The sequence below is a fragment of the Gymnoscopelus microlampas genome (assembly GCF_963454915.1).
Source record: "Gymnoscopelus microlampas genome assembly, chromosome: 2".
NCBI classification, from domain to species: domain Eukaryota; kingdom Metazoa; phylum Chordata; class Actinopteri; order Myctophiformes; family Myctophidae; genus Gymnoscopelus; species Gymnoscopelus microlampas.
In genome coordinates this window covers 48,559,415-48,574,327 of record NC_139939.1, presented here as the reverse complement: position 1 = coordinate 48,574,327, position 14,913 = coordinate 48,559,415, and the positions used below count along the sequence as shown (strand labels likewise).

The 14,913-nt window shown below is 41.3% G+C and overlaps 2 protein-coding genes across 2 annotated transcripts in view; both read left to right on the top strand.

Moving 5' to 3' along the window:
* The window catches only part of LOC311055546 (protocadherin Fat 1-like), a gene marked incomplete at its 3' end in the record, with an annotated part of 65,448 nt that extends 54,773 nt beyond the window's left edge, over positions 1–10,675 (top strand). Inside the window, exons 5-8 of the mRNA XM_084071781.1 lie at positions 4,408–4,737; positions 7,374–7,590; positions 9,713–9,852; positions 10,652–10,675. Of these exons, the coding sequence (XP_083927907.1) occupies positions 4,408–4,737; positions 7,374–7,590; positions 9,713–9,852; positions 10,652–10,675 (711 nt within the window). The remainder of the gene's footprint in view (positions 1–4,407; positions 4,738–7,373; positions 7,591–9,712; positions 9,853–10,651) is intronic.
* Positions 10,676–13,357: 2,682 nt separating this feature from the next.
* fat1a (FAT atypical cadherin 1a) overlaps positions 13,358–14,913 on the top strand; it is a gene marked incomplete at its 5' end in the record, with an annotated part of 89,057 nt that continues 87,501 nt past the window's right edge. The window contains one exon of the mRNA XM_084071768.1: positions 13,358–13,442. Within this exon, the coding sequence (XP_083927894.1) occupies positions 13,358–13,442 (85 nt within the window). The remainder of the gene's footprint in view (positions 13,443–14,913) is intronic.

The window sequence follows — 14,913 nt, the reverse complement described above, 5'->3', positions numbered from 1 at the left end:
TTAGAAATATATATATTCAAAGATTTGCACACATTTTCACGATTTTTCAAAAATAGCAGATCTACAAGCTCATAGCGCGGCACTCGGTGCCGCGCTATGAGCTTGTATATCTGCTATTTTTGAATAGCCTATAGAGTAAAATAATGCTTTTTAGCTCAAATCTAAAATGAGACAGTTCCAGGTCTTAATGGGTTAAGTGTAGTTGTGTTTCGCGGAGGTTTAGTTGTTGTAATAACTTTTTAATCAACTCTATTCCCTTCCATTCCCATGCCCATTACGACAACGTCTGCGTCTGTTGCTCACATTACTGGAGTCCTATCTGGACTTTCTGTCTACCTTCTGCTTTTTTCAATGCCAGAGAGATAACAGGAATTTGTACCAGGAGAGCAGAGGGCAGATGAACTCATCTGGCCATAATGGAAATGTTCATTACGGTAGAGACGGATGGCAAAGCGGGCACATCTCTCCCGAGAGAGTGTTCCATGTTAGGAGCACACAGGGATCTTGTCATCTCATTTAACCCATTAAGACCTGAAGCCGACATTCTACAAATGTCTTCTAAATCCCAACAGTATTCTGAAAAAAACGTATGTTTCTATATCAGTGGTGCTCAAACTTTTTCATGTCAATGACCCCCTAAATGATATGTATTTGGCCGCGGACCCCCATCTCAAAATGTTTTGTTCCAGGGACCCCCAGAAGCAAAGATTTGAGTAAAAAATGTTTGCTTTAAAACAATATATATTCAAAGATTCGCACACATTTTAACGATTTTTCAAAAATAGCAGATCTACAAGCTCATAGCGCGGCACTCGGTGCCGCGCTATGAGCTTGTAGATCTGCTATTTTTGAATAGCCCAAAGTGTAAAATAATGCTTTTTTAGCTCAAATCAAAAAGAGACACAGACGCGTTCCAGGTCTTAATGGGTTAATTAATTCTGCCTTCACAAACAGCGCGGGCAGCTGCCGACGCTTTACGGAAACAAAACAGGAGAGAAAAAAAAAAAGCATTATGTTGGTAATGGCAACCACGGCACCAAATGGTGTGTGACAGGGCCCCGAAGCCCAAAGTGTTTCTGCTAAAACGCTGAGCAGATGGTTTTAAATGACTTTGTGACATTTGTTCTGGACCTTTTATTTCACCGCTTAAAGCTGGAATTGTTCACATTTCTCCCGGGCCTCAGGATGAGCACACACACACACACAGACACAGACACAGACACACACACACACACACACACACACACACACACACACAGACGCACACACGCACACGCACACAGCCCCAGGGTCTGTATCCGCGAGACAAGATGACACTCGGGTTTGTTTAGGTCAGCTTGTGGCCCCCCTTCGGTTTTCATTAAGCTCCCTCAACTGGGCACTTAAATGATTAGGGGCCATTAAAACCAAGGCACAAATTAGCAAGAAATGCTAACCGCGTTACCGGGAAACAAAAGTTCCTCCGCCGTGACTTAAATCAAGGCCTCCGATATTCATTAGCATATCGCCTCAGTCCATTGTGTGTCACTATGCTTTAATGTTAATTTAACTCTGAGGATTGAACAAATTTAACCAAGATGCGGGCATTTGCACTCTCTCTGGCTTACAAATGGATACTTTAACTCTCAGGGTCTTACTGTGTTTTCATGCCTTGTGTTACTGTTGGGGCTTTGCGAGGAGAAAAAGGTTGGAAGTATCATTTTATCTTTTGCAAGTTTGAAATTGATGCATTACCAGAAAATGGTTCTTTTTTTTCTGTGGAGCGTTGTTTTATAGAGGCCCCATTTTGTCAGACAGAGGCATATACGAGAGACACAGCGATTCATCTTCCACTGCATGCTTTTTGGATTTGCTTTATTAGCCGTTCTTATCTTCAGAAAGTAGGCCTGGTGTTTTGACTTTTCGCATTGAATCCACTCATATTGAAGAAGATTAGGAGGGTAAAAACAGACAGAATAACCCTTTAAGACCTGAGGCCCATTCTACAAAATGTCTTCTAAATCCTTTTTTTGAAATGTTGTTACTATATCAGTGGTTCTCAAACTTTTTCTTGTCAAGGACCCCCAAAATGATATGTATTTGGCCGCGGAACCCCATCTCAAAATATGTTGTTCCAGGGACCCCCCAGAAGCAAAGATTTGAGTTATAAATGTTCGCTTTTAAAATATACATATTCTAAGATTTGCTAACATTTTCACGATTTTTCAAAAATAGCAGATCTACAAGCTCATAGCACGGCACTCGGTGCCGCGCTATGAGCTTGTATATCTGATATTTCTGAATAGCCCAAACAAAGTGTATAATAATGCTTTTTTTTAGCTCAAATCAAAAAACGACACAGATGCGTTCCAGGTCTTAATGGGATAAAGATGAGGTGCTGATTCATCTTCAAGCGAGGGAAGTAGCGCGAGTGCGTGAGCGGCCTTTTGCATCAGGCACACATATGTTTCAGGATCTGAAAAAAAAAGACCCTGTGACAGCTAATCCCTTTAATTTTGACAACCAATCCACTTAGTGGGGATCAGCCCTGAGCAAGCGGAAGAAAAAAAAAGTTGTTTTGCTTTCCCAAAGTATCGCTGTTTATTCAAGGTTGTGGAAGTAATGACCTCCAAACGTAGCCATCTTAATCTTTAAAAGCTGCGTCGTGTGATACAATCCTGTGAAATAAATAGTCACAGTCAATGTGGCTCTTTGCGTTACAAAACATTATTTCAAACGCTTTCCTATCTTTGTTTACCGTGCAGCTTCCATGTGTGGAGAAGTGAATGTGACATTTTGGCGTCTTATAATAAGTACTTGCATGTTTTACTTAAGTAAAAGTATCAATTCTGCAATATAGAAATACTACTGTTACAAGTACAAGTCCGGAATTCCATATGTACAAAAGTATTGGCATCAAAATGTACTTAAAGCACCAGAAGTAAAACTTCTCATTATGCAGAATGTCCCATTTAAAGTTTTCAAATGCATAAAAATCTTTTGAAAATAGCCGATCTACAAGCTCACAATGCGTCGCCAAAATGTATATATAGGGCTGAAGTGGTTAATGTAGGTTTTGTAATAATCATCCAAATCTACAAAGTAACTAAACTAAAAATGTAGTGGGAGTAAAAGTACAATATTTGGAATCCGAGATGCAGTGGAGTGGAAGTAAAAGCGTTGGAAATTGGAAACGCTCAAGTAAAGTACAAATACCTCAAAATTGTACTTAAGCACAGTACTTTAAGTACATGTACTTGCTTACTTTACACCACTGCTACCCACCTTGATGATAACATAACTCTGTGACAGACAGCGAGGAAGAGGCACTACCGGGGAGGAGGAGAGAGATGTCTCGTCTTGAAACACAGCAGCTTGTTGTCATAATAATTCCCCTTGTTTATCGCTGTATAGCGCTCGCCTGTTGCACAATGAAACCTTTTTAAGAATTCACAGCATAGCGTCCCTACACTTGTGTAGCATTATCTCTTGGTGTTTCTACATAATTACCGCTGCACCTCGGGTCTCTTTGAATGTGTTTTATGATGACAACGTGATATCACTTACTGTGTTTGTTGTTTTATTACGGCTCATTTTTCTCTTTTTCCTGACATATTGCCTGTATTACCAGACCGAACAATTGTTGACGTTGGCTTTTAGGCTATACGGATATTGTTGCTGTCGGGCAGAAACCTTGTATCTAAATATTTCGACTTTTTTATGTTTTTCCCCCTAGGCCCTACTCAGTGGTGTAAAGTAACTAAGTACATTTACTCAAGTACTGTACTTAAGTACGATTTTGAGGCATTTTTACTTTTCCAATTTTCTGTACTTTTACTTCTACTCCACTACATCTCAGAGGCAAATATTGTACTTTTACTTCTCTACAATTATTTGAAAACTTTAGTTACTAGTTAGTTTGTAGATTTTGATAATTATTACAAAACATACATTAACCACTTCAGCCCTATATGCAATATGCATATTTCGGCCATTTGAAAATAGCCGATCTACAAGCTGACATTGTGATCAAAGTTCTTGAATCAATCAAGGGGCGGCCATAGCTGAATGGTTAGTGAGCCCGCCTAGGGAGCCAGAGGCCCTGGTTGCCCCAGGTTCGATTCCAGGCCAGGTCAGCATATGTGTCGATGGAATGAAATTTGTCCCTGAGCAAGACTCTTAACCCCTAATTGCTCACAGGTTCTCATTGGAAACAAGACCGCAAGGACTTTCATGAACGACCTGTTAAAAGGAATTATCCTTAAAGGAATTATCCTTTATCACTTAGCCAGCCAACCAAACAACAAACTTTTTACATGTTTTTTTTATCAACAATCAACCAGCCAGTCAATCAGCGAATCAACAATCATATCAATGAATCAATCGGTCAGCCAATTAAGTCAACGCTTTTCCTTCCTCATTCTACAGATCACCGTCATCGACCACGGCGTGCCGGCCAAGTCCACCACGGTGCGCGTCATCGTCAGGGTCCTGGACGAGAACGACAACCGCCCTCTCTTCCTGGAGAAGATCTACAAGATCAAGCTTCCCGAGCGGGAGAGGCCGGAAAAGGAGAGGTCGGCCAAGCGGGACCCGGTGTACCGGGTCATCGCCTCGGACCGCGACGACGGCCCCAACGCAGAGATCTCCTACAGCATCGAGGAGGGCAACGAGCACGGAAAGTTCTTCATCGAGCCCAAGACGGGCCTGGTGTCCTCCAAGAAGTTCTCCGCCGCGGGGGATTACGACATTCTCACAGTGAGTACATCATCATGTGTGTCGGATAGCAGGAGAGGGGATCCCCATAACGAAAGGGAGGGGTTTCGGTACATTAACCCATTAAGACCTGAGACCGATAAAATAAAAAAAAAATCTAAATCCTAACGCTTTAAAAAATATATATTTATTCAAAGATTTGCAAAAATGTTCACGATTTTACAAAAATAGCAGATCTACAAGCTCATAGCGCGGCACTCAGTGCCGCGCTATGAGCTTGTATATCTGCTATTTTTGAATAGCCTAAAGAAATCTAAAAGTGACACAGATGCCTGGGTCTTAATGGGTTAAAGAAAGAACCGGAAGGTGCATATATTTTGGATAATAGACAGAAAGCGTATTTTGAGTGACCAAAATATATATATATATATATATCTTTTTTTTAAATGAAAAAAATAAAACACAATAAAAAGAATAAATTAAATAAATGAAAAAAGTTATTGGAAAAACACGGCCCCCTCACCTATTACGGGGACAGTATGAGTCACCAGAACCAAGGAAGGACGGGCGTTTTCGATGAATCTATCATGGTTAAAATGCAGTTTGAAGTTACAATGGGTTTGTATAGGAAGGGGGCGTGTCTGATAAAATTAAGATAACATATCTAAATACTGAATCAAGCAACTTAAAAACTGTCTGGGGGGCTGACAAAAGCCTGAGTAGACGACAAAATGACCCAATAAAGTAAAAAAAAAAAAGAGAAATATCCCTTTAACTAGTGAACAAACAGCTACACAGGTGCCGGTAGCTGCATCAACCAACCGCATAATCATATTGTCCCCGGTTCAATTCAAGACCTGTGTTGTATGTTGCCCCCACCCCACGCTAACTTATTTCTGTCTCTCTGCATTCCACATCTAAATTAAGATAAAGTCACATAAGGTAAAATAAACTGGCAATACATACAACAACCCACATGGACAGAGACACTCTAATATACACTTATTACAATTATAAACTACACATTATTTTCCCTTAAGTAGTAGTGCCCCCTGGTACATAACTAAATCCAGAGTGTATTTTTACACAGAGAGTATAAGAATGTCTCAACACTCAGTGGAGTTAAACCAGGACTAAAGATTTGACTGTGTAGGATGTTTGGACTGGTCTGGGTCAGATGTTTGGAGGTTGTTTAGACTAGTCTCCTAGGAGTAAACTGATCTTCATATCAGCTCCATGTCTACTGAGGGATAACATCGGGAGTGTTGCATCAGGGATGATGCCACCATATTGACCCGCTCCACCCAAACGCTCTCTAGAACTCTCGCTGTCTCCATCCTTCTCTTTATTTAATCCTTACAAGACATCGTTAACCTGGCATTTCAGAAAAACAAAAAACAAAAAACAGGCTGTGCTTTAAATAGCACTGGGGATTTTTTAAGGTAACACACGTTTGCTGATTAGCCGTGTCACTCGGAGGCATAACTCCCATGCAATCTTAGGAATCAACATTGTATTGAGCTGACAAGCAGTCAAGAGATGCGCATGCCAGATGCCAAAGCGAAGCTCTGCCTATCATACCATCAATTTCTGCAACATTCTTTGTACAGTAACATCCAGGATGTGTTGTGTCTAGTGCATTCTGAAAGCCCCAACGAGAATAAAGGCTCATCTCTCTGATTAATCCATTTAGACCAGGAACGCATCTGTGTTATTTTTAGATTTCTTTGGCTATTCAAAAATAGCAGATATACAAGCTTGTAGATCTGCTATTTTTGAAAAATCTTCAAAATTTGTGCAAATCTTTGAATGTGTTTTTTTTTTAAGCAAACATTTGTAACTCAAATCTTTGCTTCTGGGGAATTTTACAAATGTCTTCTAAATACTAAGTTAAAAAACAAAAACTAATCTATAATCAGTGGTTCTCAAACTTTTCCATGTCAAGGACCCCCAAAATGATATGTATTTGGCCTGTTCCAGGGACCCCCACAGAAGCAAAGATTTGAGTTAGAAATGTTCACTTAAAACTCAAATATTTTCACACATTTTTATGATTTTTCAAAAATAGCAGATCTACAAGCTCATAGTGCGGCACTCGGTGCCGCGCTATGAGCTTGTATAACTGCTATTTTTGAATAGCCAAAGACATCAAAAAATGACACAGATGCGTTCCCGGTCTTAATGGGTTAAAGTGTGAAACGTGTCAGCGAGTTGGAATTTGATCTATTTTTCTCCCTTCACTCTGCAACACAAAACACTGAGACAAAAATCTTGTCTCATATCGGAATCCGATTTATTAACAATATGCATTTGTATGTATTAGGAACTTGTCTCAGGCAAACGATTAGGCCGACCCGAGTCATGCATCAGTTATAATAAAGACTTTCACAATGTTACATCCAATCACAATATAAACAATGGATTGTATCACTGTGCTAACTTACACACTAACAAAGTGGATTTTGTGTCGACTAGAGGATCCATTTGTATCCATTTGTAATTTCTAGAGTGTACAAATGAAACCAAATGGAGCTTATACGGGTCCATTTGGTTTCATTTGTATTCTCTCAGAGTTAAATTAACACGTGACAGCTTTACAGACCAGGATGCTATATATGAACAAATGGCACCAGTTCCCGCGTTGATGTATGTGACACAAACATCCATGTCTTCCTCAGATCAAAGCGGTGGACAACGGCCGCCCTCAGAAGTCCTCCATCTGTCGCCTGCACATCGAGTGGATCCCCAAGCCGGAGGTGCAGGCCGACGCGTCTCCGCTGGTGTTCGAGGAGGCGCCCTTCTCCTTCTCCGTCATGGAGAGCGACCCCGTGGCCCACATGGTGGGCGTCATCACCACGGAGACGTCCGACGTTCCCGTGTGGTTTGAAATCACAGGTACAGACACACACACACACACACCGTTTAGTGCGTCGGATCTGGAGTTCCTTAAGTTTTGTGTGTGTGTGCGAGTGTGTTTGTCAAATTGATTGTGGGTGTGTGTCTAACTTTCAGTGTTTCCAGGTGAAATTAATGCACTATATGTTATGCAATATATTTGTGTGTGTGCACGTGTGTGTGTGTGTGTGTGTGCGTGCGTACGCGCGCGCGTGCGTGTGTGTGTGTGTATGTGTTTGCGCACGCGCGACGTGTGTGTGTGTGTGTGTGCGTGTGTGTGCGTGCGTGCGCATGCAAGTGCATTGGGATAATCTTAAGCTAGCTTGTCTTTAACACTAGTACTCTCAGATCTGCAAACTAACTTCTCCTGTTGAGTAAGAAAAACTTAACTTTTCTTGACTTTCACTACTTAGCCTGAGATGAACTCTGTGCATGAAACAACTTTTATAATACCTTTTTCTGTGTGAACGCTTGACTTCTCTCTCTCTCTCTCCCTCTCTCTCTGTCTCTCTCTCTCCTACCTTTCCCTCTGTCTAATCAATTTGTCACTGACATTTTTCTTCTCTTTTTCTCTTCTTTATTTTTCTCTGGAATGTTCTGTCTGGATGGATTTCTTTTTTTTTTTTTCATTATTATTCCATTTTGCAAGGCGACGTAGAGACTACTGAGATGTTTTACATTCTTCAGATGGCTTGTGACCACAACTGTACAGCAGAAGGTAGCTGCTGCGTATTAAGAGATGGCCGTGCAGTGTTTGCTTGTCCTGTCTGTGGTGTGGTGTGTTGTGAGCTGTGGTTAAAATGTGCCGTGTCACCCCCCTCTCCCAAAACCATCACATGACATGAGTTATAGTGGGGAATTTGGATAAATGGCCAATTAGGAAATATATGTGTGTATATATGTCATAGATTATCATCCCAGGAATTTGTCATTGCCGCCAGTTACAATTTGCTTATCACATACATCACACCATAGTCTGAGTTATTCACATACACAATGAGTAAATAGCAATTGATCAGCAATTGGCAGCTACTGCCGTATTGATAACAGTCCCTCTCCCTCTCTCGTGCTGATCAAGCTCCCCTAGTCTCTCTAACTATGTCCATATTTGGGTATAATCAATTTGCGCTGATTTCGGGGATCTCCATATATGGGCTTGTGATGTCAGAGTCAGACGCACCAGAAATGGTCAGTCAGATTTATGGGCATAATCTGGACATATTGACAACTGACCTGTGTCAGTCATGTCCGTATTTGGACTGATAACTTCACACCATGTTATCAGACTTCCTGTCATTGCTGGGTTATTGTATTGAATAACCTTAAAATGTGCGCCTCGCGTTGCGAATGTCCAGTCCATATATGGCCATATGCCCACTACAGCTTGAACTTCATGTTAGTAGATAATAATAAAAATGATAATAATAATGAAGTTTGTATTGTGTAGTTGTATAGCACAGAGCACAGTGGTTCTCAACCAGTGGTCCGGGGACCACCAGTGGTCCTTGAGGGGGTTCCAGGTGGTCCCCAGCTAAATGATGGAGAGTTGGTAACCAAATGGACCCTTATAGATCTTTAACTCTTGAGAGTGTGAAATGAAACCAAATGGACCCTTACGGGTCCATTTGGTTTCATTTTACGCTCTCAAGAGTTTAATTAAGTAATGCAGATGTTTAACAATAATTTAAGAATTGTTATTTTGATCAACGTTTGCCTGTTATCTCTCCTAATGGTACCACATCAATACAACATGGAATTGTGGACAAAATCGTATCCAACAATAACAAAATATTCTAAGTTTTGGGTCTGAGAGTCTAAATCTCATCAAATGGTGGTCTGTGGCTCAAATGCCAAATAAATAATGGACCTTGATATGGAAAGGGTTGAAAACCACTGGTATAGCAGTATGTATCAAGCAGCATTCTTCCTGTTGACATTGTTAGCTCTCTGACAGTTAACCCCCCCACCTCCCCCCTCCCCTTTCATTCAGTGTTAGCATAGCGTTGTTAGCTGTCCTGCCATCTATTAACGTGCTGTCCCTCTCCATTGTTTGCCCACATCCTCCTCCTCCCCTCCCACACCTCCATCACCACCACACAACAACAAAAAAACGACTCGACAGGTGGCAATTATGACAACCGCTTTGACGTGGGCAAGGCCAGCGGGACGCTGATCGTGGCGAGGCCTCTCGACGCCGAGCTGAAATCAAATTACAACCTGACGGTGGAGGCCACGGACGGCACCAGAACCATCAGCACCCAGGTAATTGAAAACCGCTAATGAAACACTGGATGCTGCCATCATGACACGGCTTGACATGGTAGTGTGAATATTGTGAAGGGAGGATGGGAGCAGTGGTGTAACTAAGTGCATTTACTCAAGTACTGTACTTAAGTACAATTTTGAGGTACTTTCACTTTACGGGAGTATTTCCAATTGTCTATACTTTTACTTCTACTCCACTACATCTCAGAGGCAAATATTGTACTTTTACTCCACTACAATTATTTGAAAACTTTAGTTACTAGTTACTTTGCAGATATAAATGATTATACTATGAGATCATACATTAACCACTTTAGTCCTATTTTATACATAGGCTGTTTGAAAACAGCAGATCTACAGCTCACAGATCTACAGCTATAGTGAGCTTGTAGGCAATGGCATCAACATTTACTTACAGGACCCAAGTAAAAGTGCTTCTTTCAAAAAAGCACTTCTACAAGCTCACAACGTGCACATTGCAACGCATTGTGAGAGTTTGTAGATAAGTATAAAAGAGGGCTTAATTGGTTAATGAATGTTTTGCAGTAATAATGTAAATCTGCAAAGTAACTAGTAACTAAAGCTGTTAAATAATTGTAGTGGAGTAAAAAGTGAACATTTCTTGCCTCTGAGATGTAGTGGAGTAGAAGTATAGAGTATTGAAAATTGGGAAAAAAGTAAAGGTACTTGCTTTTAATTTGAATTGAATTTTTCTGGGTTGCAAAGATTGATTTGATCCAGCTGATGTCTCTGCTGAATCCTTGAGCGCTAAAGTTGTTATAATGTGTTCTCTAAGTTGCGTTCCATCGGGAGTCTTTAAGGCCACGCTATTATATTTTAGTTCATTTTCATCATTTCACTGAGCTGTGTTTACCGTGTCTGTATGTCTACATGGAATACATGTCCCCAAAATGACATCATTAAGAGGATAAATTCTAAACTATAAAACTCTCATTAACTTAAGACAAATGGACGTGTGTGTGTGTGTGTGTGTGTGTGTGTGTGTGTGTGTGTGTGTGTGTGTGTGTGTGTGTGTGTGTGTGTGTGTGTGTGTGTGTGTGTGTGTGTGTGTGTGTGTGTGTGTGTGTGTGTGTGTGTGTGTGTGTGTGTGTGTGTGTGTGTGTGTGTGTGTGTGCGCGCGCATGCGCGACAGATGGCTTAGTTATTTGGGATATATGTGAAATTGGGTACGTAAACAATCTGATTGTTTATTTTAAGAAATAGCCCTTTAAATTGACAGCACATGAGAATGTCTTTGTGTTGTATATTAAATGCGTGGACATTTACATATCTATCCCACTAACCCACTTGTTGGCAGGCAGAATATGGCGGGTTGTTGTCACTGGTGGAATGCAACATGATATCCAAGTTTAACTTGTTGGTAAAAATGCACACGGAAAGGATTTGCTGCTGAAGGATAGGATAGTTCACACGTTTGATGGCAGCTTTCACACAAAGGCTTGTCCTTGGAACATATTTGAATGTGATGTAAAGAAAAATGGTAAATGGCGCTTTTATCCAAAGCGCTTTACATAGATTGTGCATTACATTCACCCATTCACACACACATTCATACACCGATGGCGTAGGAAACCATACAAGGCACCAACCTTGTGTATTGTATTATTGTGAGGAATGTATAGGTGCATTTTGAACAAGTTGTTGAGACCATTTCTTGAATATTGCCGCCGTCTGTCAGAAACCTTGAATCTCCATATAGCACATTTTTATGTTTGTTCATGAATGAATGTCCGTCTTCATCATACAAGAGTGTCTCACCACATGTGTGAAAATAGTGGATCTACAAGCTACAAGATTTTGATGTGTATAGCTGTGCCTTGTGCACAAAACATTTAAAAAACACGGATCTAGAGATGTGAGGTCTGAGCCTGTACACAACCCTGGTAGCTGTGGTATTTATTTTGGTATTGCCTCAAGTCCTGTGTTAACTTGTCTCGAAAATCTGGCAGGCTATTAGAAAATAACCATAAAACATTCCCTTACATGTTCTCTGATGGCAGTTATTCAATATGGATGAACTTCAGCCAGTGGTGGAAAAAGTACCCAAAAGGGGCTACACCATGAATTTCATTTTGGGGTATTTTTTGGGCATTCGTAAGCCAATAATTTGATTCCCGTCTCCTACCGGCTAATGTATCCGGTAGGAGACACAAAGTAGATTATTTGTGTCTCCTACCGGATACACACGGTCATCAAATTATTGTCTTAGGAATGCCACAAAAACAAAAATAAATCCAAGAATTCAAGGCTTCATGGGGTGTGCAATTGATAGAAAATAAGTATTTTTTTGGGTGAACTCCTCCTTTAAGTACAGTACATGAATAAATGTAACTTAATAGTTACTTTCCACCACTGACTTCAGCTGAGATGAAGTTAGACAGAGATAAAGTTCGAAACGAGACGGGTTCCTCTGAGTCTCTGGGCTTTAAGCGGTGGTCTTGGTGGTCCACCAAACTCCACATTCCTCCTCTTTTTACCGTCTGCCTGCCATCTCCCTCTCAGCAGCAGCAGAAAGTACTCCTTTTCTTTTTTTCTCTCCCCCCATCGGCGGGGAGCTCCAGGAATCTTCCATTGTCTCATTCCCCAGGCAGGGCGAGCATGCTGTATGGTGCCGTCTAGCCAGAGGTTCTTTTTTTAAAGTGTGCATTCCTCTGCGTTCTCTCCTTCCTCCTGGTCGTCTCCTCTGCTCCGCTGCTCCTGAGCCGGGGAACGCTTTCATGTGCGTTTGCCTCTGCATGGGATTTTATATGGAGTCGGGGGGCTAAATAAATACCTTATGCCACATGTTGCATCTTTCTGCACATCTTGCACCCAGCTAAATGGATTCATATTGCATCATATTAACATCGGCTATTAACCCAGTAAGACCTGAGGCCGATTCTACAATGTCTTCAGTATTCTGAAAAGACGTGTGTTCCTATATCAGTGGTGCTCAAACTTTTTCATGTCAAGGACCTCCAAAATGATATGTATTTGGCCGCCGACCCATAAGCAAAGGTTTGAGTCACAAATGTTCGCTTTAAAAGAATATATATTCAAAGAAAAATTGTAGATCTACAAGCTTGTAGATCTGCTATTTTTGCTAATGGTTAAAGTGGTTACACAGATGCGTTCCCTGTCTCAATGGTTTATTTATTTTTTTAAACTTGAAAAAAATGGGAACATTTTTGAAGCAATTTAACAACGCAAATCTGGTATGGGGTCTCTGGCACTAAATATTTTCTGATGGGGGACACCCAAATACATTTGGGGGTCCTTGACGTGAAAACGTATGAGAACCACTGGTATGGGATTCATCATGTTTGGCCCACTACCTCTTCCGCAAAAGGTGGTAGTGGGGGGGAGGTATGTGTGTATGTCTGTGCATGTATGTGTGTGTAGGGGTGTGTGTGTGTGTGTGTGTGTGTGGGTGGGGTTGGGGGTAGGGGTCGTCCAGCGGACCGCAGCCTGAGAAGAATCCATTTGTTGTCACTACGTATGAATGAGGCTTTTCATCAAGCCGAGCCCCTTGGCCATTGAAGCGCTGCCTTCGCCCGCCATCTCAGTGGCGTCCTCCTCCTCCTCCAGTTCAACAACCTTCAGCAAAACGTTCAGGGTCAATAACCTGCCGTCACAGCCACAGTGACGTGCACTGGCTGCCATCCCTCCTTTGTTTGAGATTATTGATAAGTAATTAGGACGTGAAAAGTGAGACGGAATTAAAGGTTAGAGGCATTGACATGTGACACAGGGCCATAGGTCACATTTTGAACACACTGATGTAGCAATGTTAGCTGTGCTCTCCGTTCTCTGCACTGGCTCCCCTTAGCGGCTTGCATTCAGTTTAAAACCCTGGTGCTAGCCTATAGGGCAGTGAAAGGAACAGCTCCTTCTTACCTCCGGGTTTTGGTCAATGCCCACACCCCTGCCCGACCACTCCGGTCTGCCACCTCGGGGCGACTGATTCCCTCGCCACTCAACGGTCCTTCTGGTCGATCGACACGGTCACGACCTTTTTCTGTTCTGGCCCCACAGTGGTGGAATGAACTTCCCACTGATGTCAGGACAGCAGAGTCACTGCCCATCTTTCGTCGCAGGCTGAAAACCCACCTCTTCAGGAAACACTACCCTTCCTCTTTGCCTGGCCTACTTGTTGTTAACTAGTTGTAGGAACTATTGTTGTATTGTTGTATTGGATCTATTAGCTCGTGCTCATTTGATTTGGCTATTTTATCTCATGTGTTTAAGAAAGTAGGTAGCTGATATATTGCACTTTTACCTTAGCGCTAGGTATACTCTTGGTTGCTTGTTTTTACAGGAAATGCACTTAAGACTTCTGGTGATTAGTAGTTTCGTTCCCTACCTATGTTGAATGCACTTATTGTAAGTCGCTTTGGATAAAAGCGTCTGCTAAATGACTGTAATATGTGCAGTAGCTAGCTTAGCCCACAGGAAGCCACCTTTTTGAAGAGAAAAACACTTCATCTGCGGGGCTGCCAGAAATGGATATATATATGGATATGTGGTGGAAAAAGTACTCAAATGTTTTACTTAAGTAAAAGTATCAATACTGCAATGTGGAAATACTCTGTTACAAGTGAAAGTCCGGTATTCAAAATTAACTTGAGTAAAAGTACAAAAGTATTGGTATCAAAATGTACTTAGAAGTACCAAAAGTAGAAGGTACTCATTATGCAGAATGAAAATAGCAGATCTACAAGCTCACAATGCATCGCATCGCGATGCATTGTGAGCTTGTAGATCTGCTATTTTCAAATGACCGAAATGTATATAGGTCTGCAGTGCTTCATGTATGTTTTGTAATAATAATCTAAAATCTACAAAGTAACTAGTGACCAAAGTTTTCAAGTAATTATAGTGGAGTAAAAGTACAATATTTGCCTCTGAGATGTAGTGGAGTAGAAGTAAAACTATTATATTGAAACATGGACATACTCCAGTAAAGTAAAAGTACATCACAATTGTACTTGTAGTACAGTACTTGAGTAAATGTACTTTGTTACTTTCCACCACTACGGATATACAGTACACTCTGGA